Genomic DNA, 26355 nt, shown 5'->3' on the forward strand with positions numbered 1-26355 from the left:
ACAAATAATTTTATTAATATTGACAGTGGTCCCAACAGTTGCATAATACAGTTGAATTAGTATTACAAGAAAACAGTGAAAAAAACTTACTAGCGAAATAAAGCAAATATACAGGCCAATCATACTGTTTCGGTAAAACCTGAAAAACACCAACTGTTGAATTGATAATTTACTCTGAATATAGGCCCAAGTTTAGTAAGAATATCCTTCTGTATAAACTAGCAATGATATTTGGTAACAACATGACATCATCAAATGTTTTTAGACCATTTTTTAAATAGATTTAATATTATTAACAGTTTCTTTGTTCCGCTAATATGTCAGTCAATTTGTTTATATGCTTCTTAGACCATGCAGAGGAAGATGTTTGAAAGTGCCACACAGCGCCTGTAAACAAAGTAGAAATCCGCGTATTAAATATATGGCCTGCTTCAAGCAGAACGTTTTGGAATGGAAAATGATAAATCAATTATTCAATGATATCCACACAACTCAAATAAAAATAACGAAAAGACTAACGATATAATATTGATATCATGTATATTTCCATTTGATTTTCTTTTACCTTTTCGCTTGTGATTTTTTTTCCAATGTAGTACACGTTTCAACATTACAAAAAAGCTTTTTCACTACCGAAAAAGGTATATTCCAGGTCGAACATAATCTCTATTTTTTTTCAATGAGTACACGAGTATTACATTTAAAAAAGTTTTCACAATCGAAAAACTTATATTCTAGGACCAACATAATCTTTATGTGTAAAACATATAATTTGCATGCAATAAAATGTTTGCAAAAGGAAGGAGATTAAACTCATCAGCAATAACAAGGCAAATAATTAAGTTTATTACGTATCAATTTTCTAATATTATCAATATGTGACAGTAAATATTGAGTTACCTTGCAAGAATGCTCAACAAAAGAGATTCATTTGGCATGGAGACTTCAACAAAGATATGAAATATGAAAGTTCATAAGAGGCTTCAACTGCATTGTTAGTGGCTTTCATTTGAAATACTTTATGTGATGAAATACAATGAACATTATGAGACATGGATTTCGCAATGTTTATATTCTGAACTTAATAAATATATAGCACAGGAGTTAAAAGAGTGACGCAGAGAGAACGCCATACGCTTGTCTGTTGATATTGTTGCTTGCTTTTCGAAAAGTTAGAATACCTGTATTAAGTGTAGGAGGTATGGGCCATGCAATACATGTGTAAATCATTTACATTAAAGCCCTGGCATGGGGTCCAGGGGGCCGGAGGCCCCCGGAAGCTCCCGAGATTTAAGAATTTTAAGGGAATAAAATGCCATTCCAGAGTATAAATTGACTATGAAATGAAATTGAAGCCTGACTTAAATTACTTTAATGTATGGCTAAATAATATTTTCTACACTATTAAAAAGAAAAAAAATTAATATAAGAAAATGATACCATTAATGAATTTTATGCCTAAACTGATTCGTTTGGTAGGAAATGTATCAACAGTCACAAAAATGTATAAGGTAGAATTTCTTCATTTATTTATTATAATTAAGATTTGGACCAAAAAAAACTTATAATATTTCAAACTGATGCTTTTGTTAACACTCTTTTAACAACCATTAATCAACCAAGTTTGATTTTTTTCCATTTATTCTGACTGTTGCTACCATTTTCATTTTTTCATTTCCCTTTAAGCACCGTCTGTTTGGCCAGTCCGTGTAATTTTGCAACCCTTTTTGCTTTTTCAGTTTTGAGAAGCTGCAGGGAAGATTCCCAAATAATTGGTTTTTACACATCATTTCCTCGCAGAGTGATTTCCCCATCTATCACCGTTTTTGTCAACCTCAGACAAACATTCCTACCTCCACTTTTTTACTGCCTTTTCTAAGTCCTTCGTATTATAACCCGCTAGCAAAAACTTAATTTTCAGAACTATTTTGTTTGATGAACAATCGTCTGCATCGAATGACAGTTGCTAATAATAACAATGTCGGCCATCTTTATGTGCAGTCCTTAAGTGATAAAAGACACGCTATTTCATTGGAGGGCAAAATCGAGTAAGCCAATCAAAAGTATCCTTTCACACGAATGACGTATAGGGTTTTCCTCGACCTCGTTTGTCGGAATTACGATTCGGCGATTCCCGATGAAAGAGGATCGCACACGGAGTCTGTTTGGCCGTAATCGAACAAAAAGATCGGCTATCTCCGTAAATGAAATAAAAACGCGCACTTGTTCAAGCGGGCATCTGCTGGATTGCAAAAATGGAGGTTGTGAAATCGGACTTATTGTTGACCTCTGCAAAATATGATCGAAATTCGGAAGAGGAGTTGGGTCATACCCCCTAACCCCCCTCTGAAAATCTCAACGGATTTACACGATTTGGAAAAACGACCCCTCTGGATCAGGAAAAACCGGAAAATCCGGCATATGCCGGAAAACTTTCACCCATGTAAATGGTACTGGCAACATGAGTACCAAGTTTACTTTGGATATCTTGAGCTATTTCTTTTAGTGATTTCAAATTAAGTTCTTTTTGCAGATTTTGGATAAAAAAGGGGGCATAATTCCTGATTAATTTAAGTAAGAGTTATGGGCCTTCCAATACATGTACATTTGTCACTGACAACACTTATACTAAGTTTCATTTGAGTATCTTCCAACAGTTTTTGAGTTATGACTAAGGTTAAAGTTTGTGGACGACGTCCATGACAACACCAAGGCAATCACAATACCTCGATTTTTTTCCTTTGAAGCTGAACTCTTACAGATTACCGTTTTGACAAATTTTTTTTTTTTTTTATCTTAGAATCAGTAAATTTATGTTAGCATTGATGTCTGGAAGCAAGAGATATGACTGCTGAAAAAAGCATTAGATCGCAGGTTGTTATTAACATTCCAAATTGATTTTTTATGCCTAAAAAACTCATCTGATAGTTTTTTAACAGTCTTATAGCACTAAGACTTGAATGTATGATGCAGATCCCAACAGCCGCCCTTAAAAAAGAAATTCACGTAAAAATTGGCTCATTCCAAAACAAAAAAGTTGCCAAAACAGTCAATCTGTGAGAGGCAGCTTTAAAAAACTAAGCTAACAAATGACTTATGGCAAACATTTTTGCATAGTATTAACCATGTGAATAGGAATGCATTTAAAAGGTAAAATTGCTCATTGTAATATCACAATTCGTCATGCTTCATTGGAGGGAAGTCCCAAAAGTTGGAGGGTTTGTTATGAACCCCTCTGGCCCTCGTGACAAATGCTGTAAATGTTGAGATGCAGTTCCCGATAAACTTGTCAGCAGCACACAACATGGCGAGGTCCAAATGTGGATTTGAAGCACTACTTTTAAAAAACTTCACCTGAAATCAAGAAAAGAATATCAGTCGAAACAACTTCAAATATATACTGTATATGATTCATTTTGGAAACATAATAACCTATTTCCTAAGCTGTATATGTATTTATTCATACATATTCAAACACATAAATATTAAACACGGGTTGATTTGCAAACAGCAACATTTTATACAAGTTCGATAAGGGAAAAGTTGCAGTTTCATTTCAGGACATTGACAGTGATGAATTGTTTCTGCATAGTTTGGATCCATTAAAGCAGTTAAGATGTCTGGGATGATCTATGTGTGCTCAGGAATACTGACAAGTTAAATAATGATGTTTAAGATAGAAATTCCATACTACTTCCGTACTGTATCCACATTACCTTTTTAAATTTCTTTGAGAGGTTCTTAATTAAGTCTTTGCTGTCTGTTGCAACATAAACAAACTGTATTCCTGAAACAAATAAAAACATGTCTTAGTTTACAGGTTTCCTTCTTTTGTTGTTAAATATTCACGAAACTCAGATGGTTTCACCATGATTTTATATGTTTCTTAATATTCATTTTTTAGCAATTGTATCATGTTTGGACAGTTTGAGTTTTTTTTCTTTGTCTTCACATTAACTCTCATATCTAAATGGTATACGGTAAAATGGGTTTAACCATTCTGTTGCTTCCTTTGGGATGAAATACATTGCTATTCATTGATACCACATCGCTCTCAACCCTCCTGATTATATACATAACATGCTGGAGTTAAAATAAAACTCATGGAATGTGCTATTTAATCAAATTGATACAGCTGCAATTTCACATGTGCAGAAAAAAGATGCTTAATTTTTACATTTCATGATAAGGAAACCATAATAAAAAGATTAATTGAACTTATTTCCTTGCAAAGATCTAACTAATGCAATAAGACTAATTAACTGACTTGTTTTTTAAGGGCATATAATAAGGGTTTTACATGATGTGAATTTTCATTTAAGTTAATAAGTAAAAACACTTTACTAAGAAATCAATCAAATGGATACAACATTATTACAGTATCATCTCTTTTCCATAGAAAGGTGCATTAAATAGGATATAAAGAAATCCATTAACGTTAATGAATACAACTAATAGACATCTTTATAACATCAAAAAGCGCTGAATATAATGGCATTACACTGGGTTTTAATTAATTTTGTATCTGTGGCGTGCCTTACTAAATACAACTTTTGAGAAACAGATTTGTTAGCAGGTCAGAAATATGGGGTAAAGTAAGGATTATCATACTGCAAGGGGCAGTAATTCTATGAAATCAGGAAAAATTTATGAAACAGATTTTTTTTATTATATATATCATATATACTTATGTTCTATTCTCTATTCATTTAGTCACTATCAGAAATGTATTTTAGTACAATTGTTTGATGTTTATTTTCCAGTTTGCAAAGGCCAAAGGAAAACTCACTGAAACAAAACTCAGCTGAGAGCTATGAAACACAAGTGACAACCATTGAATACCTGACATAAAACATAGACATGTAGACAGTTTAAATGGTTTGATTCGTTGTCTATTTTGCAGACGCAAAAGACTGCAGAAAAACTGTGTGTTTAACATTCATATGGTATACCTGACAGGATCATGTATCCATAATGAAAGCATGAGGATATAAATGGTATCTCAGGACTATTTTAATGTTATGACTGTTTTTATTTTAAGGGGATTTTGATTTTTAATGAAACAAGAGCTGTCACAGTATGTGACGAATGCCCCCGAATGTGACATTGACCTACGAACAAGGTCAGTACATGAAAAGTTGATCTTGCCTTTACGTGTCAAATACATATGGCAAGTTATTTTAAATTGCCTCTGAACATAAAAAAATACCACCCATACTTGACAACCTACACTGTTATGTCCTTATATTCAGCATTCCATTGTGAATAAACACTTAGTGTATCTTTCACCTTAGAGGTATGAACATGTAGCAAGTGATTTTAAAATCTGTCCATACAAGGGAAAGTAACAGCCCTGACACAACAACCTATACTCTATGTCCTTATATGCAGCACTCAATTGTGAATAAACACTATGTGTGACCTTGACCTTTGAGGTAGGGACACGGGTCTTGCACGCGACACGCCGTCTTGGTATGTGGAACACATGTGGCAAGTTATTTTAAAATCTGTCCATACAAGGGAAAGTTACAGCCCGGACACGTCAACCTATACTCTATGTCCTTATATGCAGCACTCCATTGTGAATAAACACTATGTGTGACCTTGACCTTTGAGGCAGGGACACAGGTCTTGCACGCGACACGTCGTCTTGGTATGTGGAACACATGCGGCAAGTTATTTTAAAATCTGTCCATACAAGAGAAAGTTACAGCCCGGACACGACAACCTATACTCTATGTCCTTATATGCAGCACTCCATTGTGAATAAACACTAACTGTGACCTTGACCTTTGAGGTAGGGACACGGGTCTTGCACGCGACACGCCATCTTGGTATGTGGAACACATGTGGCAAGTTATTTTAAAATCTGTCCATACAAGGGAAAGTTACAGCCCGGACACGACAACCTATACTCTATGTCCTTATATGCAGCACTCCATTGTAAATAAACACTAAGTGTGACCTTGACCTTTGAGGTAGGGACACGGGTTTTGCACACGACACCTCGTCTTGGTATGTGGAACACATTTGGTAAGTTATTTTAAAATCTGTCCATACAAGGGAAAGTTACAGCCCGGACACGACAACCTATACTCTATGTCCTTATATGCAGCACTCCATTGTGAATAAACACTAAGTGTGACCTTGGCCTTTGAGGTAGGGACACGGGTCTTGCACGCGACACGCCATCTTGGTATGTGGAACACATGTGGCAAGTTATTTGAAATTTTTCCATACAAGGGAAAGTTACAGCCCGGACACGTCAACCTATACTCTATGTCCTTATATGCAGCACTTCATTGTGAATAAACACTATGTGTGACCTTGACCTTTGAGGTAGGGACACGGGTCTTGCACGCGACACGCCATCTTGGTATGTGGAACACATGTGGCAAGTTATTTTAAAATCTGTCCATACAAGGGAAAGTTACAGCCCGGACACGTCAACCTATACTCTATGTCCTTATATGCAGCACTTCATTGTGAATAAACACTATGTGTGACCTTGACCTTTGAGGTAGGGACACGGGTCTTGCACGCGACACGTCGTCTTGGTATGTGGAACACATGTGGCAAGTTATTTTAAAATCTGTCCATACAAGGGAAAGTTACAGCCCGGACACGACAACCTATACTCTATGTCCTTATATGCAGCACTCCTTTGTGAATAAACACTATGTGTGACCTTGACTTTTGAGGTAGGGACACGGGTCTTGCACGCCACACCTCGCCTTGGTATGTGGAACACATGTGGCAAGTTATTTTAAAATCAGTCCATACAAGGAAGTTACAGAGCCGGACGGACGGACGGACGGTGCGATTTTAATATGCCCACCTTCGGGGGCATAAAAAAGACCCCTGTCCAAGTTCCATGACATTTGACATTTAGAAATTTGTGCGAGTTATTTCAAAATCCTTCAAGGGGGTTCATGAGTTATGGAGTAGACACAAAAATTGTCATATTAAAATCATATGACTTTTGACTGCAAAGTGTAAGCTTGACCTTGAACCCAGATAGTTGAAACATATGCTCTGCACATTGCCTCAATATGGTGAACAATTGTGGCAAGTCATTCAAAATCCTTCAAGGGGTTCAAGAGATATGTACAGACACTAATTGTAGTCATTTGACATTTGACTTTTAAGTGTGACCTTGACCTTAAACTTAGCTGGCTTTAACATGCCCAGGAGGCAGACATAATAATTGTCCGCATTACAAATAAATTTACTGTTTTTTTTAACATAAAGGCGCATAACCGGAGTTACTGATGCAACTTTCCCCATAAACAAATAGACAGAGACATTATGCCAACTAGCACTGTCACCAAGTTTTCAGGCAACACAGAGTAATAGTATTAGATTTGCAATACATGTATATAAATCACACAAGTCATACCTGATTTCTTCAAAGCCTTTGCTACATCCCTGGCTATGGTTTTCTCCGAGGGGTAGCACATTTCTGAGGAAGGTTTTCCGTGTTCCATTCTGTAACCCAGACATTGTGCAGCACCAAACATGAGTGGACTGTCCTTTATGTGCTTACAGGCATTCTCCTAGTAACAATAATTGTAGAGTTAATTTTCACGTAGCTCATGGACAGTTTATAAGAAGAAACAAAATATTTACAAAAACATGTAAAAGAAGAAGAGTTTTTAGATACATGTACTTTTAATAATTATTCACAGCTTTATTTTTTGTATGACTTCAAATGACTGAGAAATGTACTTGACATTAATGACAAAAAGATTTGCAGCATGTTAACTCAAAAATTAATTGAACAGTTAAAATGAAGACAATAATAAATGCAAGACTAATAGCAGATATTATATTTTAGGTATTACCTTATGATCAATATTTTATAGGAGTGCCAAAAAGGGAATGCCAACAAGCATCTGGATTTTTCCCCTCAAAACAAGGGGAATAACAAATATTACAGGCAGAGTTATGGTTCTTGATATACATGCGCAGATTGTCACTGGCAACATGAATACTACTTTTCATTGGAACATCTTGATCAGGTGTAGTTATGGCCAATGTTAAATATTTTCAATGACGACTTTGATGACAGACCATGACAATGAGGAGATCATAAAAATACTTTTTTCCTCCAAACAAATTAGCTATTAACAGATTTAAGACAAAAGATTTATTGTCCTCTACAAAAAGCTGCATTTTGTTAAGGACCAATATGCATGTGAAGTTGAGCAGAGCTGGACATAGTGATGCTTATTAGTACCAAAACCACTATCTAACCCATATATAAGTTCTTAAGACATCCATTAAATTAATATCATCCCCCTACACTATTTCAGTGATGTTTTTGTATGACCTCAAAACACCACCATGACTTACAAAATCAGACCCGAGCCTCAAGTGAATTCCAAGGAACTTTTCATCCCCAAAATGTTCAGCGATATACTCATCCCTCTTGGAAGCAATGTTGTCTGAAAACTCGAGGTACTGCTGTAGTCCAGCATTCTGCTGTTGTACAGGAAACTGTGCAGGGGCTCCTGTGAATGCTATCACAGGCCAGGCTTCAGGAGAGTACCTGTATCGCAGGTAAATAAAAGTAAATAATAGTAAAATTAGTCAAACATTTCAACAACCATTACAGATTGCAATAAATTATTACAATACATTTCATGTTTATTTCTGTTTATAAAAAATACCTTCAAGATACTAAAGCAAACTCTTATTATTATTATTAAACCTTTATAAAGTAGGGAAAAGTAATGTCTCTACTTTCAACCTAATTCAAAATGCGCATTTGTTACAAAATTTCAACCGCTTGCCAAAACAACTAACTTTTTCTTCCACCGTTCCATGTCATGCAGGTTGCTTGAATCATGATAAAGTGGTGAGTAAAACTCTGACAGATCAAAATCAATATTAAATGTGTCCCAGAATGGACCAAATGGATTCCCTTCCTTTGCATTGCAATCGTTTTGTTTCTCGCCATACGTCCTTGCTTGGAAGCAGAACACTGAAACAAGGATTGTGTGTGGTTTGAGCCGATATATATGTTACGGCACATAAGTTCATACTAATAAAGGGTATTTTTGGCTTCTGTCTGATGAAAAAAATGCAAAACCAAAATGAACAAGAGTGCGGCGCTGTGGGTGCCAAGAGTCCACTACCCGTGTTAAAGCCTTGTGAAAAGGATGAGCGTGTCTCAAGAGAATCTCCATGAAAACTTTAACAAATCAATAAATCAAAGTTGTTTAAGTCACCCCAGGCCATGTGATAGTGAACTAACGGCATTTACAGTAAACTTTATCTGTCAAAATGCAACAGTTTTAGCCATAAAACCTACCAGATCACCTATGTCTGCTTTTGACATATTGCCCTCTATCCACATACTGAGTAACATCTAGGTTTGATACTTTTTGTAGTTATCACAGGACCAAATTGGCTATATTTTAATGGGCAATAACTCTGCATTACCTTGTCTGATGAAAAAATAAACAAGCGTACATAATCTCCGTATTGCCCTCTTTCCACATACTAAGTTTCATTAACCTAGTTTTGATACTTTTGAGTTAACGTAGGACCAATGTTTTTGTGGCTGGAGGGACGATCTGACGTACCAACCTTTATTAGCTACTTTACCATTACTCCCATTATAAAAATATTCCCACTATTGCCCTACTAACCATACCTACATGTAACCCTAACCAACAAGCGCTATCTAACAAATTTATCTTCTATAAGGAATAAAGGAATTAGTACCCAATATATACCCGTTCATGTGTGCGGACAGACGGACAGAGGATAAACCTTAAGTCCCCTCCAGTGAAACCGATAGTCTAAGACTGCCATAATTATCCCCTGCCAGTTTAAGAACAGTTTAAGAACAGAATCAACTCCGCCTTACGCCAAAGTATAACATTGAAAATAATAATGGGCAATAACTATAAGTGAGCCATATCTGTATATAAAGTTTGAAGTCAATACCTCAAAAACTTGTCAAGAGTATTAACATTAACAAAGGGCAATAACTGCAATAAATAATACTGCAGCCAGAGTGATGGTTGAACTTGATCTATGAAAGTTTTAAGTCTGTTGACTCAAATACTTTTCAAGTTTTGCCCCAGATATAAAAAATAAATATGAAAAATAACAAAGGGCAATTATTAAAAAAATGCACCAAGATTTTAGTTCCCTATGCAGTGCACTTCTCCTCAATGAGCTCTATCTGCATATAAATTTTCAAGTCAATACCTTAAAGAATTTGCAAATTATGCTTTGGACCAAAGGCTTCCCAGACACACGCACACATTACTATATCGCCTTCACCTTTCGGTGGGGGATAATAACCAGTCAATACAATCTGTAGCATATTGAAAATTCAAGGCTGACCAAAGGCCTTTAGTCATTTACGCCAATTGTTTACAGATAGGATTAGCTACTAAAATTCATGAAATAATTGTCACAACCCGAAAACTGATGATATGGTATGTAATTTTATAGCTACCAGGCTAATTATCTACTTTAATATGACATTGAAAGACACATTATGCTTCTTCAAGGATTCTGTTTCCCCTAAAATTATACTTAAAAAATACCATTACCAAAACATGTTCCTTTTTAGTTTAACTGCTACAATAGAAATTTGGGTAAAATTGAGAGCTTAAACCTGCTCTATTTCCCTCAGGCCAGATAGTTGGGGCCAGTTTTTCCATGAACTCTTCCATCGTTAATACTCTGTGATACGCTCTCAGAGGTTCAACCTTGAAGTAAGTATCAAAGGGCACCTGTACCTACAATTATATCAAGTGGAATTAATTGCTGTAGATTCAAATAAATGTATCATATTTGAGGGATTTTCTACCTTACAAAACACAGCTTAAAACATGGCTGAAAATAATTAAGGAGTTGCTATTGCTTATTACTTGTAGTCATTACCATTATTATTATCTATATTATTATTATTTATATTATACTATTATTATTATTATTATTTATATGATACTATTATTATTATTATTATTATTATTATTATAAGGGTTTATTATTATCATTATTATCAATTTATTTATTATTAAATCAATATTATTATTATTTTATCACAATAATTATGTTTATGACTATGAGATAAGTGTTCAGAACTTTGCAAATGGCTGAATTAACTATGTTATTAAAGGCAGCGTTGTTAACTTTTAAGTTTGAAATATTTTTAATTATTTTATGATGTGCTCATATATTTTTTTAAACAAAGAAAGAACTCTCAAGTCTTGGTTGTTGTAGTAAATTTTATGGAGTTAACTATGATGATGTGAATGACGTTGTTAACCTTAACAAAGTTCTGAACACTCAGCAATATATGTAAATCGGCCATATATGTAAATCGGCTGATTTACATCGGCCATATATGTAAATCGGCCGTATATGTACTAACAGATTTCGGAGCAGGAAAGTGATACTCCACCCAAGGAGGCAACACCAGGGTTCTGTCAACTGCTTTAGCAAATGCCAAGCTGCCTAGGAAATGGTCTGCCTGGTTACCAAATCTTCCTAAAAAAAATAAAAATGTAAGAAGTGTTAGGTCATAGAAGTTTATAAAAATACTGCAAAGAGGACAATATTCTTGAATTACTAAATAGTTACCGGTAACACAAAGTTCTTTCCACTGCAAGACACAACATCTAGTTAGTTATAAGTAAAATAATTCATGTATGATAGACATAAACTCCATATATATCATATATTAGGTCATAATTTACATTTTAGAGGTTGAGAGCGGTTTAGTGGTATCCATTTAGGTGTCCCCTCTCACCCAACAAGTTATGGCTTCATTCTCCACCAGAAGTACTTTCTCATGAACCTCTCAAAAAGGAGAGCAGTACTGGTTTCTATCCAGGAAAGAGACTCCAGAGGGGTTCAAATGAGTATACATATTGTAAGAATTGTATTGAACTAAGCATTCTAGTCTACATTTTTCCCAATTAAACCCCAATGAATTAATGTGTATTTTAAATTCCAGGGGATTATTATCCTTTGATGTGAAACTGGTGATTGGATGCAGGGGATTCCATCCTCCCCCACCTGCCAGAATATTGCATTTAACCCATATTTATCTTTTTATACGGATTATTTCCAATGCATGCCCCAGGTGGGGCTCTAGGTGTGCCAAATGTCAAAGACTAAACTAAGGGAATCATAAATATATTGTAAAGTCTGTAAACAAATCCGAGACAAAAGCTTGCAAGTCAGATTTGGCTTACTTCAGTCATCTAAATTAGTCATTTTGATGAACAAGCTTGAATTCATATATACAACTGCTTGACATTAGAATTCTGAACAAGCACTGCTATATACCCAGAATTTGAGTAAGCCCGGAAAGCATTTTACCAGTACAGGGCTTGCGGGCTTGTGCTAATTTCGACCACTGTTACTAAGCTAACTTTCCTGGAAAAACTCACATATTGTTTTTACCTATTGTTAAGCAGGCTAAAAATTTGACATACCCATGCATGGACAGTAAAGTACATATCCCTTCTTATCAACCTCCAACGCTTCACCTCCGACGGAAATAATCCAAATACCAAACATGACAAGAGGCAGCACCAGCATGATTCCTTTTGGATGGCAAGTATGTGGAAACTATCTGAAAAAAAATATAATAATATTACATTTAAATTTTCATAGACTATTGACAGGACCCAACCTTTGGCCTCTTGATTGTCCATTTAATTATTGCAAATGTATTGCAGTAACTGTTGTATTTTATTCACTGAAGTTTTATTTTGATCTGAGGTGATTTGTAATTCATTTAGGGAAAATTAGTTCAAAAATAACATACAAGCTTTACAAGACACAATCTTCCATTTGAGTGAAATCAGATTTTATTATTTTACAAGTTGAAATGTAAGTTATAATATTTAACACATGCTATAGCCTATACCTTGTTTCTGGTTTGATATAACTATCACTTTTCTGTATAACACATGTGATTAAAGTGACATCACTCTACATGTTTGTAAACAATTTTGTTGGAAAAAAATGTGACAATTCTTCTTTAATTCCATGAAAAACTTTCTTAAAATAATATTTCAGAATTTAAACAGAAAATCAAGTTTAGACTAGTTAAAATCTGTGTAAAAATTCCTACCTGGTAGCCCAAATCACTAATGTGAAATGTATTTATAGGTTATTTAACGTTGTTTTGTACAATACGGATATATATGTGGGCGAGTACACAGCTTTGTACGAGTCCAGGTATATTCCATATTGTACAGAACAATGTTAAATGACTTTTTTATTCTATACCTATAGATAATATCCGAAATGTATTCTGTATAGTACAGAAATTCAAAATATTAAATAATAATAATAATAATATTTGAGATTTTTTTTATAGGTATAGAATATAAAGGTCGTTTAAAACATTCCGTGTTTATAAAACACAATAAATAATCCGATAAAAACTGAAGCTTTATCGTAACGCTTTATCTAGAGCGCCTGTTGATTTGGATTTTCATTCAGAACCTTTTCTCGGGTTTCGGTCTTTATCATAGGTTTAACATGGGGCCTGTGAATCGTACAATATAAAAAAATATGGGATTTTTGTACGCCCGTGCGTCCCAATAAGGGGAAATATATTGTACGGTCATGTGGTTCAAAAGAGTGTCTAAGATTGGACATATAAATTAGGTATGGAATAAAGAAAGTTATTTTAATGACAAAAGAATAAAATATTTTATATACTGGTTTCAATATTCCTCTTTTAAACATAATAAAGAAGAAACGATCACTTCAGGGTCAGGATTCCCAATTTGGTTGTTTATTTAAGGAAGCATCCAAAAACTACTTCTATCGACTAAAAATTTGGCCACTTTTGAACACTCCATTCAGAGCCTACAAAAATTTAATTTAATATAAATTTCACTTTAATTTGCATTATTTCATCAGAAAATATGAAGTTTATAATAAATAATTTATAATCAGATATCTTTATATTAGGAGAATATCTCGATAAAACCTCAAAATGTGTCAAAAAATACTTGCTAACTTGTATATATGACAGGTGGCAAAACGAGTGAATTTTGTTAAAACACCGATTCCGATGGAGATCATGAATTGCCTACCTAGGGGTTTTTGTAGTTTGGGCTTAAAATATCCATTTTGTTGATGGAAGTGTATTGAAGTTCTTTTTCTGATTTTTTTTTATATGTTCTGAGAAAAATGAAAGTTGTTTGGAGACAACTGGTTGAAAAATTATTTAGTTTCAGCTTTAAGGAAACACGTCCATAGTCGAGGGCTAAACATGTCAACCTTCAATTAGAATATAAAGGGCTAAACATGTCAACCTTCAATTAGAATATAACTACTTTTGGGGATTTTTTTCTTTGAATTTTTGGTTGATATTTAGGGTTTTGTGATATATGATCAAGTTTCAATTCAAGTCAATATCATTGCTACCTGTGAAAAGTGAAAAAAAAAGTTGCATCCGAAATAAATAATTCATCCGAAAAATAAACTAATATTAATAACAATGTTGTACTCGAATCCCAAAACTATTTAATCACAAGCAATTGCGTGCTGTATTCCTGTTAATGGAAAATTGAATGACTTAATCAATTACTCACTCCAAATGAAAGCAAAACGTGTTCAAACTGTGAAACTGTGAAAAATATATTGATAAAACTAAGCCAGGGTTTTTCTTTCCGGGAATAAAAAAATGTTATCACCGAAATTTTGGAGCGAGACAAATCGGCGCCTTACAAAACCGGCTTACTACTAAATCGGCCCCTAAGACATTTCGGCCGCTTAAAAAATATTGACTGGAGACTTTTCGGCATCTTACTGATTTCAGAGATGACCCCAGATAGGCAGCCATCACTGTCTCACTTGGACATTATTGATAGTGACTGTAAGCAAAGACCAACACACACTAACAGATCCCTTCAGAGAAAAGCATGCTCGACCCTAAAGGTGTCCACTGGTCTTTATACACACTAAATTCTCTATTCACACAAAGCCCGGACTTTGCATATTACCAACCAAGTAATCATACGTACTATGAACGTACTTCCGTCTATAACGGAATGTTATACTATGCACGCACATCCACCGCCTACAGCGGACCGTTACAAAAGCAAGAAACTATCTTGATATGGTTTAAGTGTGTTAAATCAACGGACAATGTGCTCCTAATTTGTGAAAAAATTGTGTTAAAGCTGAATTATTTTCGGGAAATTCATAATAAAGTGGTAAACAGTAGTCATCTTACATATATATAACAAAGAAGGGTTATTTTCGTGTGGTCTGACACCAATAAGAAGACATGATACAACAGCGGCAGGCTTGATTAACTGCAGAAACTGAATGGATTATCATGCACAGGGTCTCGAATATGACTTTGATTAAGCGAAAAATCAAGAGGTACAGTTTGTGTATACCACGTGATAAATTGCGTCATAAATACTACGTCGAAGGCAATATTTTGCATCGAATGAGGACTTTAAACAAAGATAACTTTCCTTTTTCTTCACCATTTTAAATGAAACATAGCGCAGTCTACGCCACTTACGGAGCCCCACATTAGGTCTTTTACCAGAGTTTGATTAAGAGAGTATAGTTTCTTAAAACACTTCGACAATCCTCATCACAATACGGCCGTCTGACGGAGCACTGTCATAACATTATTTTGGAAACAGGTTTGTTGATGTGTTTGATGAAACTAATCACCTTATCAATTTTCGACAATAATACGAATGCGTGCATGGCTCTTTAAGCATCATAGACTGCCCTTTGTTTAATTTAAAATGGTGAAGTAAAAGATAAGTTATCTTTGATTGAAGTCTTCATTTTAGCAAAATGTGGCTTTCCTACGTAGCATATATGACGTAATTTATCACGTGGTATACACACACTGAGATAGAAAAGTCAATATTAGCGGAATTATTCTTTATAGAAACAGTAGGATTAAATTCGCACCGGGAAAATCTAAAGGGAAAACATATTATCAAATGTGTATGAAATTCCTTCAAACCCTGTTGGTTCGTTAAAAACTTGTTCTACAGGAGGCGGGGCTAGTTTTCACTATATGACAGCATTGTGCATTATGGTATATTTTATCAAATTTCTTTAAGCCATGCTGGTTCGTAAAAAAACTTGGCTGAGAGGTGGCGGGTCTAGTTTTCACTATATGACTATTTAGAAAACTCTGAAAATATTCTGCTCAAATGACACTTGTCAGTTTTCGACAGCGGGCGGGACTATTTTTTCACTATAAATCTCTGATGACTAAATATAAAAACTTTGAAAATCTCCTCATGGGTTACCACAAGCCAGATTTCATTTGTTACAGAAATGTTCATAAGGTTGCCCTTTGCAGTCCAGAGTTTTTGCCCTCCAAACTTATCATTTTGATAAAGGTTACCAAGGGTCATTGTTTATTAACACCTCTGTGATAATGATCTAAAGCAAGCCACCGAGTTATAAATACCGACTGCCCAGCTGGTATTAAATTTCTAATACATGTTTCTGAGAACCGAGCTGTACATCGTATTTTCACTTGTTTTTGTCCAATGTCGTGCCAGCACAACATTCGATTTTGAATGTCCAATGTCCAATGTCGTGCTAGCACGACATTCATTTTTGAAATTCCAATGTCCAATGTCGTGCTGGCACGACATTCATTTTTGAATGTCCAATGTCCAATGTCGTGCTAGCACGACTTTTACTTTTGAATGTCCAATGTCCAATGTCGTGCCAGCACAACATTCGATTTTGAATGTCCAATGTCCAATGTCGTGCTATCACGACATTCATTTTTGAAATTCCAATGTCCAATGTCGTGCTAGCACGACTTTCACTTTTGAATGTCCAATGTCGTGCCAGCACAACATTCGATGTTGAATGTCCAATGTCCAATGTCGTGCTTCATTTTTGAAATTCCAATGTCCAATGTCGTGCTGGCACGACATTCATTTTTGAATGTCCAATGTCCAATGTCGTGCTAGCACGACTTTCATTTTTGAAATCCCAATGTCCAATGTCCAATGTCGTGCTGTTACGACATTCATTTTTGAATGTCCAATGTCCAATGTCGTGCCAGCACAACATTTGATTTTGAATGTCCAATGTCCAATGTCGTGCCAGCACAACATTCGATGTTGAATGTCCAATGTCCAATGTCGTGCGAACACAACATTCGATTTTGAATGTCCAATGTCCAATGTCGTGCCAGCACAACATTCGATTTTGAATGTCCAATGTCCAATGTCGTGCTAGCACGACATTTATTTTTGAAATCCCAATTTCCAATGTCCAATGTCGTGCTAGCACGACATTCATTTTTGAATGTCTAATGTCTAATGTCGTGCCAGCACGACTTTCAATTTTGAATGTCCAATGTCGTGCCAGCACAACATTCGATTTTGAATGTCCAATGTCCAATGTCGTATGTTTAGCTAACTTCACACAGCTAGTATAATTAGTACTGTTGTACGGTTACGTAAGCACTCTTAATATAATCACTGGTATTGCTCCAGCGCATCGGTTTTAAAAATCATTATGTGTGACAAAATGGAGGGTATGAGCTGTCAGTAATCAAGAACACTGAAAAACTAATTAAAGGTTATTACACTGATTATTTGCTATGACTTTTTATCATTGTCATGCCGAATTTTAGCATGCTACATTAACGAGGTTTGAAACATGCTCCTATTTATTTTGAATTAATTAACAATGCTAGTTACAAACTAGCTTTAATGGCAACATTAGGTAAATTGTAAGAACATTACAAAATTGATACATTCAATATTTGAATGTTGCTTAATTCCACCATTTCATCATTTAAATCCTACGTGAAAAATACACTGAAAGGAAATGAAACAAGGACAAATCTCGCATTGCCGCCCATTAAGGTTTAAATCAAAATAAATGAGTCATAGTCATATTCAATTACATGAAACGGTACAAAAAAAGTGAGCTATTTATCTCGCGATTTTCATTATTCACCAGTGTATCTGGGCGCCCTTCGTTGGAGAGGCGTATAGGAGCGTCTACGGAGAACGAAGGTAAACTTTTATACACGGTTTTTGAAATTGATTGAACAATAACTTCTCTTAGATTTTGTATGTGTATTCGGACAAAGTATCAATTTTATTGGATAATCGCAATAAATGAATTTAAATTGATCAATCAAATATCTTTTGAATAACTTTATCAAAATAGTCTGGCTTTAATAGTTAATGCAAAATAAAGAACGTTTCTCTCTTTAACCATTCGACACTGTTTAGAATGGAGAAAATACATAATGATACCAGGTACTAAAAACCACTAACCTTAAAAGCATTCAATCCGGAATATTATGAGTCCATTTCGGAACCGTAAGAAATAAGAAATCGGTGCTTAACCGTTCAGTAATAAGCGTGCGAATAAGTTACAACGCTATATAAACATGCTTTTAAGCTAAGATATAATGCTTTGAATAATAATACTTAACTTTATTGATTTTAACATGTTGAAATCATTGATAATTTATATATGTATATGTATAATGCACTCTCGCATTTATCAATTATTGCCATGCCGTGTGTTATGTTATTATCATAACGATGAACTTTATATGTTCAAGTGAACAATAAATGTTCTGTTCTGCTATTAACTTTTCGCCATAATTATTGAACGTTGTCCTTGAAACCTTGGTACAAAACAGTTACGTCAATCAGATTAAAGTTAATTTGAGCGCTCGAGTATAATTTCAATAACTCGGGTTGTGCGTGCAATAACTTTTATACCATTTAGACCAGAGTAGACAGTTCTAGTTTTGTCACCTTTTTGTAAATGTAATTTGAAACTAAAATTTTATAGTTTTTTAGAAGTGTAATTGAATCCGTTTTGATTATTCTATAAGCTTAACTGTATCATGTTTTGGTTCATGTAGATACCAAGCTGTGTACGAGTCCTAAATATTCCCTATTGTACTAAACAATGTTAAATGACCTTTTCAGTATTCTATACCTTTAAATATTATTCCAAATACTGTATATTCTGTATTTTACAGAAAAAGTTAAATAATTATAATAAGAATAAGAATACGAATAAAAATATTATTATCATTATTTTCTGTATAATACAGAATATATTTTGGATAATATTTATAGGTATAGAAGAAAAAGTTCATAAAAAACCTTCCGTGTTTACAAACGACACTATTGATCCGATAATAACAGAAGCTTTTTCGTTATGCTTTATCTAAAGCGCCTGTTGATTCGGATTTTCATTCGGAACCTTTTGTACGTGGTTCGGTCTTTATCATAGGTTTTACAGGGGAGCTGTGAATCGTACAATACGAGAGCGTATACGATTGGACGTATAGATAAGGTAAAGAACAATGTGCAATTTAGAATATTTATGTTGCATCTATATTTTTGGAATATAAGAGTATTTTCGAGGATAAGATAATATTCAGATATGCTGTATATAAAGTTGTAAAGTAAATTGAACTTGAATGTACTTAACGACAAATTTATAAGTACAAAATTTGAATAAACGTTTTGTTTTCAAAGTGTTTAAATAATAATTTGAATGATAAACTTATAATTCTACAATACAATTACCTTCGATAAAGTCGTATTGTATCAATTTGTAAAATTAATACTACTACTTGATTTCTTTGATTGAGGCGGAAGAGTATGATTACTAGTTTCCTTATCATGTATTAAATATACATCTACGATTGGTGATTGCTGTAGCAAGCAGGGCCCGACTTTCCCTTTCAACATAAGTGAACCATACTAATGTACGTTCAAACCGAAACTGATGCTCATTGATAACCTCATCTCTATTTGGGTCACGGACACTACGGACCATGGACATTACGGACCAGACATTACGGACCAGATTTAGGGACATTACGGACCAGATTTAGGGACATTACGCACCATCTTCAAAAACTTACGGACCATGATTTATAATGTTTTTAAACATTTTTTTTTTAATTTATTCACTCATTGGTCTTAAATTTGTTAATAAATACTTAAATATAATTGCTCAGTATGACAATTATCTTTAATGTAACTGAAAAATCCCATGAAATTCCAATGTTAAACATCAATGCATTTATAATAAAATATTATAATAATGTGAATAATAACGAACGAAATATGTGTTTATCTTATAATTGTAAATGTGAATATTAATGTTTTCATATGTGATCGATTGCTTTCTGAAATAAACTTTCGATCGTCATATTTGTTTGTTTTCCGTTTCATCTGTTTTAATTGAAAGGTTCAGTGAAAGTGCGCATTCACAATGGGTTTTCACACATTTATGATTGCCAATTAAAGGTTGTCAGTATAATGTTTGTTTCTTTTGTAATATACCGCCGATAATTACGGGTATAAATTATAACTAATAAACACTAATTAAGGCAACAGAAATTGCCAGTTTTAAACATCAGTTTGCAAGAATTGCAACAAACACTGATATGTTCTTATATAATACTGTTTTGGAAAATATTTCTGCTCGATTTATTTTGGGAAATAAACTGTTTTGGAAAATATTTCTTCTGTTGCTTTTAACTGATTTTACTGCCAATCTTTCAAATTTGGTCATTATTTTTCAAATAATTGTTATAAATACATAGGTCTTTAACACCTTTTGGAATTTCACAAGATTTTATATTGAACCATTGATCTATTCGAACTTCACGGGATTTTTCACAGTTATATGGAAGATATAACGTCACACTGTGCCCTCATATTCAAGTATTTATTAACAAAGTAAAAACTAATGAGTGAATAATTTAAAAAAAAATATATGTTTAAATCATGGTCCGTAAGATTCCGAACATGGTCCATAATGTCCCTAAATCTGGTCCGTAGTGTCCCTAAATCTGGTCCGTAATGTCTGGTCCGTAATGTCCATGGTCCGTAGTGTCCGTAATTCCTCTATTTTATCTCACATCTACGTAGTATTCAAGGGGTTTAAAAAGTGCACACGGTGGGCGTACAAAGAACGGCTTAACGTGCCGGAATTCGGAACTCCTCCGCAAATTTTAGCGAAAACAACCTCGGATGTATATGGCCCGTTTACATACTCAGTATGGTATGTTTAAGTCCGCTGCATGTAGATCGCATAGTAATTTAAATGACTTCAAACTCTTCAGAATCAGAATCTTAATTATGTTTGCAATAATACACATCACTGGCAATCTATTTAAACTTAAATCAATAAATACAATCTAAAACACTAAATTAAATTGATATATAATTAAAAAAAATAAGAACTATACTTCTACTGATATACCGGCATACATCCGATGTTGTTTTCGATAAAAATGACCGAGGAGTTCCGAATGATTATGCGGTAGTTGTTATTCGGTATGCATAGTTTAATAACGTTGTTGTAAGGTATTCACTATACACGTTAGCATGATAGTGCCTCTCTACTGACCATCTAACCCTTAAACACAAAACAGTTGTCAAATCTCTAAACTGGCAACGGGAGACATACTGAACTATAAGAATATATTGTTTTACTTGGTGTTTCTTAAAAAACGTACAGTTTTGATAGGCGCAACTTCTCGGCAAACTCCGTATTTAAAAAAAAAGAAAAAGACATCGATTATGGTGAATTTCGGGTTTTACCGATTAACCTTGTGATACACCCTCAAACACGGTAAACTCATCGATAAATCCTTATAAATGAGGATGCAAGATGCACCCACATTAAGGATTGATGTGGGTGCATCTTGCATCTTTATTTATGACCTTCGAATTACCGATCATACGATAATTGGCCTGAGTATCGGCGCTAATTGATATATTGTCCCATCATAAAATGCGTGACGTTGATGATGCATAGCACGAGATCGGCGCTTGGTGAATTCGCACACGGTTAAGGATCGCATTTTCGGTTATTTTGTTATATTTTTTGAAGTGAAAATCCACGAATTTAAGAATCCAAGAAATTGTCCTTTTTCGATAAAACACAAAAGTTCAAGCCCACGAACATAAATGATTTTACAGTAATGTATATCATAACTACCCAATGAACAGATTTTTTTAACAGTTGGGTTATAATCACCTGATTGGCATTTATTTTTTAAGGAATATATATGTTGTAAGAAAACCTACCTTTATTTATCGACGGAATTAGAATGACCTTTCAAACAAGAGCGGTCACAGACAGCTATATCCCCCGCCTCATGTTTGCATTTTTTGTAACGAAAGCCAATCAATGGTAAGGGTAGTTTCTCAGGAACATAACAAATGCGTAAAATAAACAAAGGGCAATAACTCTTTCAAAAAAGGTCAAATTGCAAAAGCCTGACAATATGCGCTGCGTCACGATATAGTCATCAATCTGTGAAAGTGTTGGTAGAAATTGCATGAAAAACGTAAGAGGAGTTGCGAAGAAACCAATTTTAAAAGTAAAATAAAAAAAGGGCAATAACTCTTTCAAATATGGTCGAATCGCGAAAGCCCGACAGTATGTGCTGCGTCACTATATAGTCATCAATCTGTGAAAGTTTAATAGAAAGTGCATGAAAAACGTAAGAGGAGTTGCGAAGAAACCAATTTTAAATGTAAAAAAGGGCAATAACTCTTCCAAAATGATCGAATCGGGAAAGCCCGACAATATGCACTGCTTCACTTTATGATTATTAATCTGTGAAAGTTTGGTAGAAATCGCATAAAAACGTAAGAGGAGTTGCGAAGAAACCAATTTTAAATGTAAAATAAAGAAAGGGCAATATCTCTTTCAAAAAATGGTCGAATCGCGAAAGCCCGACGCGCTGCTTCACTTTATGATCATCAATCTGTGAAAGTTTGGTAGAAATCGCATGAGAAATGTAAGAGGAGATGCAAAGAAATGAATGTGGGACGGACGCACGCACACACGCACGGAATCGCGCCTACCATTACTATATCCCCTCGCCTTTTCAAGGCGGGGGATGAAAAGAGAACAACTGCAAAGTCAATAAAAATTCGTAACCTATCAAGTATCAAGTATATATTACCATTGAATTCTATCATTATAACTAATTATACATTTTCGCTTGGAATCTATGCTCAGAAACTGGTATATAAAAACTTTTCATTGGCCAGAGCAAAACGGAAACATTTATGATCGAGACTGTGAAAAATAAATAACATCCGGTTTTATGTTGCAAATCCGGAGTTCTTGCAAACTTACTTCGTGTTTTTTTTTCTGCTGTGTTGTTTTAGGACGATATTTAAGAGGGCGAGATGTCGGGCCTCCGAGCGCCTTCCGTTCATCTACGGTACTTCGACTACGCGGCGGGCGACATTCTTACTCAGGATGTATACGTACCACAAACGGGCCTCGCCTGCAACACCTACTATTGCTGCCTACAGGTAGGACACCAATGCATGACGCTCTTTCCGCAGTATTTATTGGTTTAATTCGTAATAATGAGCGGACTAGATCATGTAATTTATTATGACTCGCCTTGTTTACCTTTTCGCTTAGTTCACTGGATCAGTGTGTATACCACGTGATTAATTGCGTCATACATGCTACGTCAGAAGCATTTATCACGCAATTTATCACGTGGTATATACACACACTGTGAATACGTTTTTTCTCATGGAAAACCAGTGTGGTGTAGTCAACCATGGTCAGCGCTAGGCTTTAACATTTTTTGTTGTTGTCTGATAAAACCTTTTTTGATACATATATTTTTAATCATTTCATTTGGTCCAGATTTGTTTAAACAAAGGGGCTGTACATCGATCCGACCTGTCAATCAAACTAATCATTATTGACCAATGAGAAAGCTGCAAATTATTCACCGAGTCCCGTCCGCCATCTTTACCCACAAACACAGCAGCGATAACTGTTTACAACCGGACATTTTATTGAAGTTTTAAGACTGATTTGTGAAAATGGTTAAACGATGCGGATGGGGAATATGTTATGCAGATTAAGGTATCCGGAGGGACTAAATGGAGGCCGATTTAAACGATTTCCGACCTATAATTTAATATAATCCGATATTGAGAAGTGCAAATGCTGGATTAAAGCCTGTGGACGGCCACAAGAGAAACTGAATGTCAACAGGATAAACAAGCACGAAGATGTCTGCTCGAAGGTTAGTAAATTAAAATTTGGTTTTATCGTAAAACGATCAAAATACAATCATTTCAATTATAATTCTGAATTCTGCAAATCATGCCAAATGTTTATTTTGTTTACTTTTCTTGTGTCCTAAATATTGACCTCCATATGGAGATCATGCTAGTTGACAGTTTCCATCAGGTTATGAATGTGTCAAGTTTAAACTACTGTTTTATTGTATAATATGTATAATATGTTACTGACTGGCATTGTGGAGTCTTGTCACACTAATTATATTTTACTATTATGCATATTTAAGCACTTTCATGGAGGAAATGGACCATCTTAAGAGTATCCTGACCCACCATCAGCTGATGGCTGGAGAATAACATCTTCAAGAAAACTCCCCACAAAGCGGTCACTTGGAAAGGAAACTTATGGCAGCATTTATACACAAAATGCAAGTGTGCATTTTATACAAGATATCACATGCCTGGGCGTTAGAGTTTTATTTATCTTTATGGAGTGCACGGAAGACTTGAATAACATGTACCATGTAGGATAAATTGCAAAACTGAGACTGTATTATTTTGTAGACTTAAATATATCAACATAACAACAATTTCTTTCAGAGAAAAGCTGGTCCAGGATCCTGCAGACACTGTACCAGGAGTAGAAACACAGACCGAATGTCCATGTAAGTGAAACCAACACTCTAACAATGCCTATGATCTTGTTGTCAGTTCTGTTTTACTTGGGTCTTCACAGGTTGTGTGGTATTTAACGGTGTGAACTCTTTCGGTAAATCAATAGGTGCTGCATTTCAAACAGAGGTATTCCCACACTCTTGAGAAATGGTAGGAGTCAGTTTTAAACATCTTGTCTTAAATGTAAAATTTATTATGCATTTATTTTCAGGGACGTCACCTTTGGATGTTTGCACTTTATACCGCTCAAAATGCTTCCCTAAAAGAACAGTTGTCACAAAAAGAAGTCCAAGTTGAAGAATAACAGTCTGCACTTTTATCAAAGTGTTGTGAAATTCAGATTTTAAAGCAACTGGTGGGAATTTAAACAAACTGTAAATGTCGATATAGTTCTGCTCAAAGAAGCAATAGTTAAAATTTGTTTAAATATTATACAGGAATCATATGATTTTATTTCTGCTTCTTTGATATAATTGAATAACTGTTAGTTTATTCATGTTTGGAATAAAGCATTGTAAAGTGAATTGTGTGTTTGTAGTTCATTTATTTAATTAGATTTAAAATTTGTAAACTTGGTCTGTGTATCTATCTGGCAAAGGACAGGTTTCCTTTTCCGACTGTGCTACTATGACTTGGTTCACTGGAACTGGCTTGATCTTTGATCCCTTTGGCACATTCCATTGTTGGGGAATACTTGTGTAACTTTGTTGATCAGGAACATGGGTGAAGTTGTGCAACTTGAGTTCCTGAAGTGACTTGATTAAGCCAACCACGTGTGAACAATGACAGCTCAATCTATAAAAAAAATGAAAGCAGAGATGGTTGACAAGTTATCAAAACAAAAGCATGATATCATGCTGTGAAATTGGCATGTGTTTATCCTACACTGACCCATGAAGTATCATTTGACTTTCCAGATGTTAAATGTCTAAAACGAGGCAGTAACTAGAAATATGAAAACCAATAAATTGAAATACAACATACAGTATCTTACTTCTTTCTCTACTCGACGACTTGAAAATATTTTAAAATTTGTTTTCGCATTCCGTATTACGGCATGAAATGTAAAAGACATGGCGATCCAAAATTGCTTATAATTCACAATGTATATTTAAGAATAAAATTACTAGTATAATAACATTTGTTAAATACAATTGGAAATTCACATACCCTGGTTTTCATGAGCAATACCTATATCGTATGGAATCCCTCTCCACATCGACACTTAACATATGATGCTTGTCGTTTTTTCTCATTGAAGGCCAGCATCTCGCGGTAACATGGCAGATATTTCCTCTTCCAAAACTTTAATGTCATGAATATAACCTTGTAGAAAGTAATTTAATCCCTTTTCTTACACCTTTCCCGATAATTTGGCTTGATCTGGTAAATATTTAACTGATATATTGTCCGAAATCTTCGCGAGAGAATCGGATTCTGATGCTATCGTAGCAGCGCGTGAGCCGCCATTTTGAATTTACGCTTGGGGCGCATAGTAACAATATCTAAGGGGGCGGAGCTTATCTTGGCATCTCGGATCGATGTGTTGAAAGCGGAGTGGGTAGGTGCATGATATACGAATTAAGCATAGCGATGGAACTTAGTT

The 26355-nt window shown here is 34.8% G+C and overlaps 2 protein-coding genes and 1 long non-coding RNA gene across 5 annotated transcripts in view; 2 read left to right on the top strand and 1 right to left on the bottom strand.

The window, feature by feature from the left end:
- On the bottom strand, positions 1–18431 carry LOC128211300 (GDP-fucose protein O-fucosyltransferase 1-like). 3 transcript variants are annotated; one of them, XR_008257260.1, is made up of 10 exons: positions 18297–18431; positions 12471–12610; positions 11402–11517; positions 10640–10763; positions 8809–8986; positions 8356–8551; positions 7400–7556; positions 3717–3787; positions 901–3354; positions 1–387 (listed from the first exon to the last, which is right to left on the bottom strand). XR_008257260.1 is itself a non-coding variant. In XM_052915956.1 (9 exons), the coding sequence occupies exons 2-9, from the start codon at positions 12574–12576 to the stop codon at positions 3172–3174; spliced, it is 1131 nt and encodes a 376-aa protein (XP_052771916.1). In that variant the 5' UTR covers positions 12577–12610; positions 18297–18431; the 3' UTR covers positions 743–3171. The 3 variants fall into 3 exon arrangements, 2 of the variants coding, with proteins under 2 accessions (XP_052771916.1, XP_052771918.1); XM_052915956.1 differs by lacking the exon at positions 1–387 and having other exon boundaries at positions 743–3354; XM_052915958.1 differs by lacking the exons at positions 1–387; positions 18297–18431 and adding an exon at positions 14592–14721 and having other exon boundaries at positions 743–3354.
- LOC128211301 (uncharacterized) overlaps positions 17983–26355 on the top strand; it is a 16311-nt gene continuing 7938 nt past the window's right edge. The window contains exons 1-3 of the mRNA XM_052915959.1: positions 17983–18029; positions 19276–19338; positions 23190–23339. Coding sequence (XP_052771919.1) covers positions 23211–23339 — 129 coding nt within the window. The 5' untranslated portion in view covers positions 17983–18029; positions 19276–19338; positions 23190–23210. The remainder of the gene's footprint in view (positions 18030–19275; positions 19339–23189; positions 23340–26355) is intronic.
- Positions 23720–25273, top strand: LOC128211302 (uncharacterized). Its single transcript, XR_008257261.1, has 4 exons — positions 23720–24076; positions 24362–24508; positions 24675–24739; positions 24961–25273. It is a non-coding gene; the product is annotated as an uncharacterized LOC128211302 (long non-coding RNA).

The sequence above is a fragment of the Mya arenaria genome, chromosome 12 (assembly GCF_026914265.1).
Source record: "Mya arenaria isolate MELC-2E11 chromosome 12, ASM2691426v1".
NCBI classification, from domain to species: domain Eukaryota; kingdom Metazoa; phylum Mollusca; class Bivalvia; order Myida; family Myidae; genus Mya; species Mya arenaria.

Excerpts from the sequence above, each read along its gene's own strand:
- LOC128211300 (XM_052915956.1), bottom strand. The coding sequence starts at position 12,576 with ATGCTGGTGCTGCCTCTTGTCATGTTTGGTATTTGGATTATTTCCGTC. Across the intron at positions 11,518-12,470 it reads ACTTTACTGTCCATGCATGG|GAAGATTTGGTAACCAGGCA; the intron begins GTATGTCAAATT and ends TATTTTTTTTAG. Across the intron at positions 8,552-8,808 it reads ATGGAACGGTGGAAGAAAAA|GTACTCTCCTGAAGCCTGGC; the intron begins GTTAGTTGTTTT and ends CCTGCGATACAG.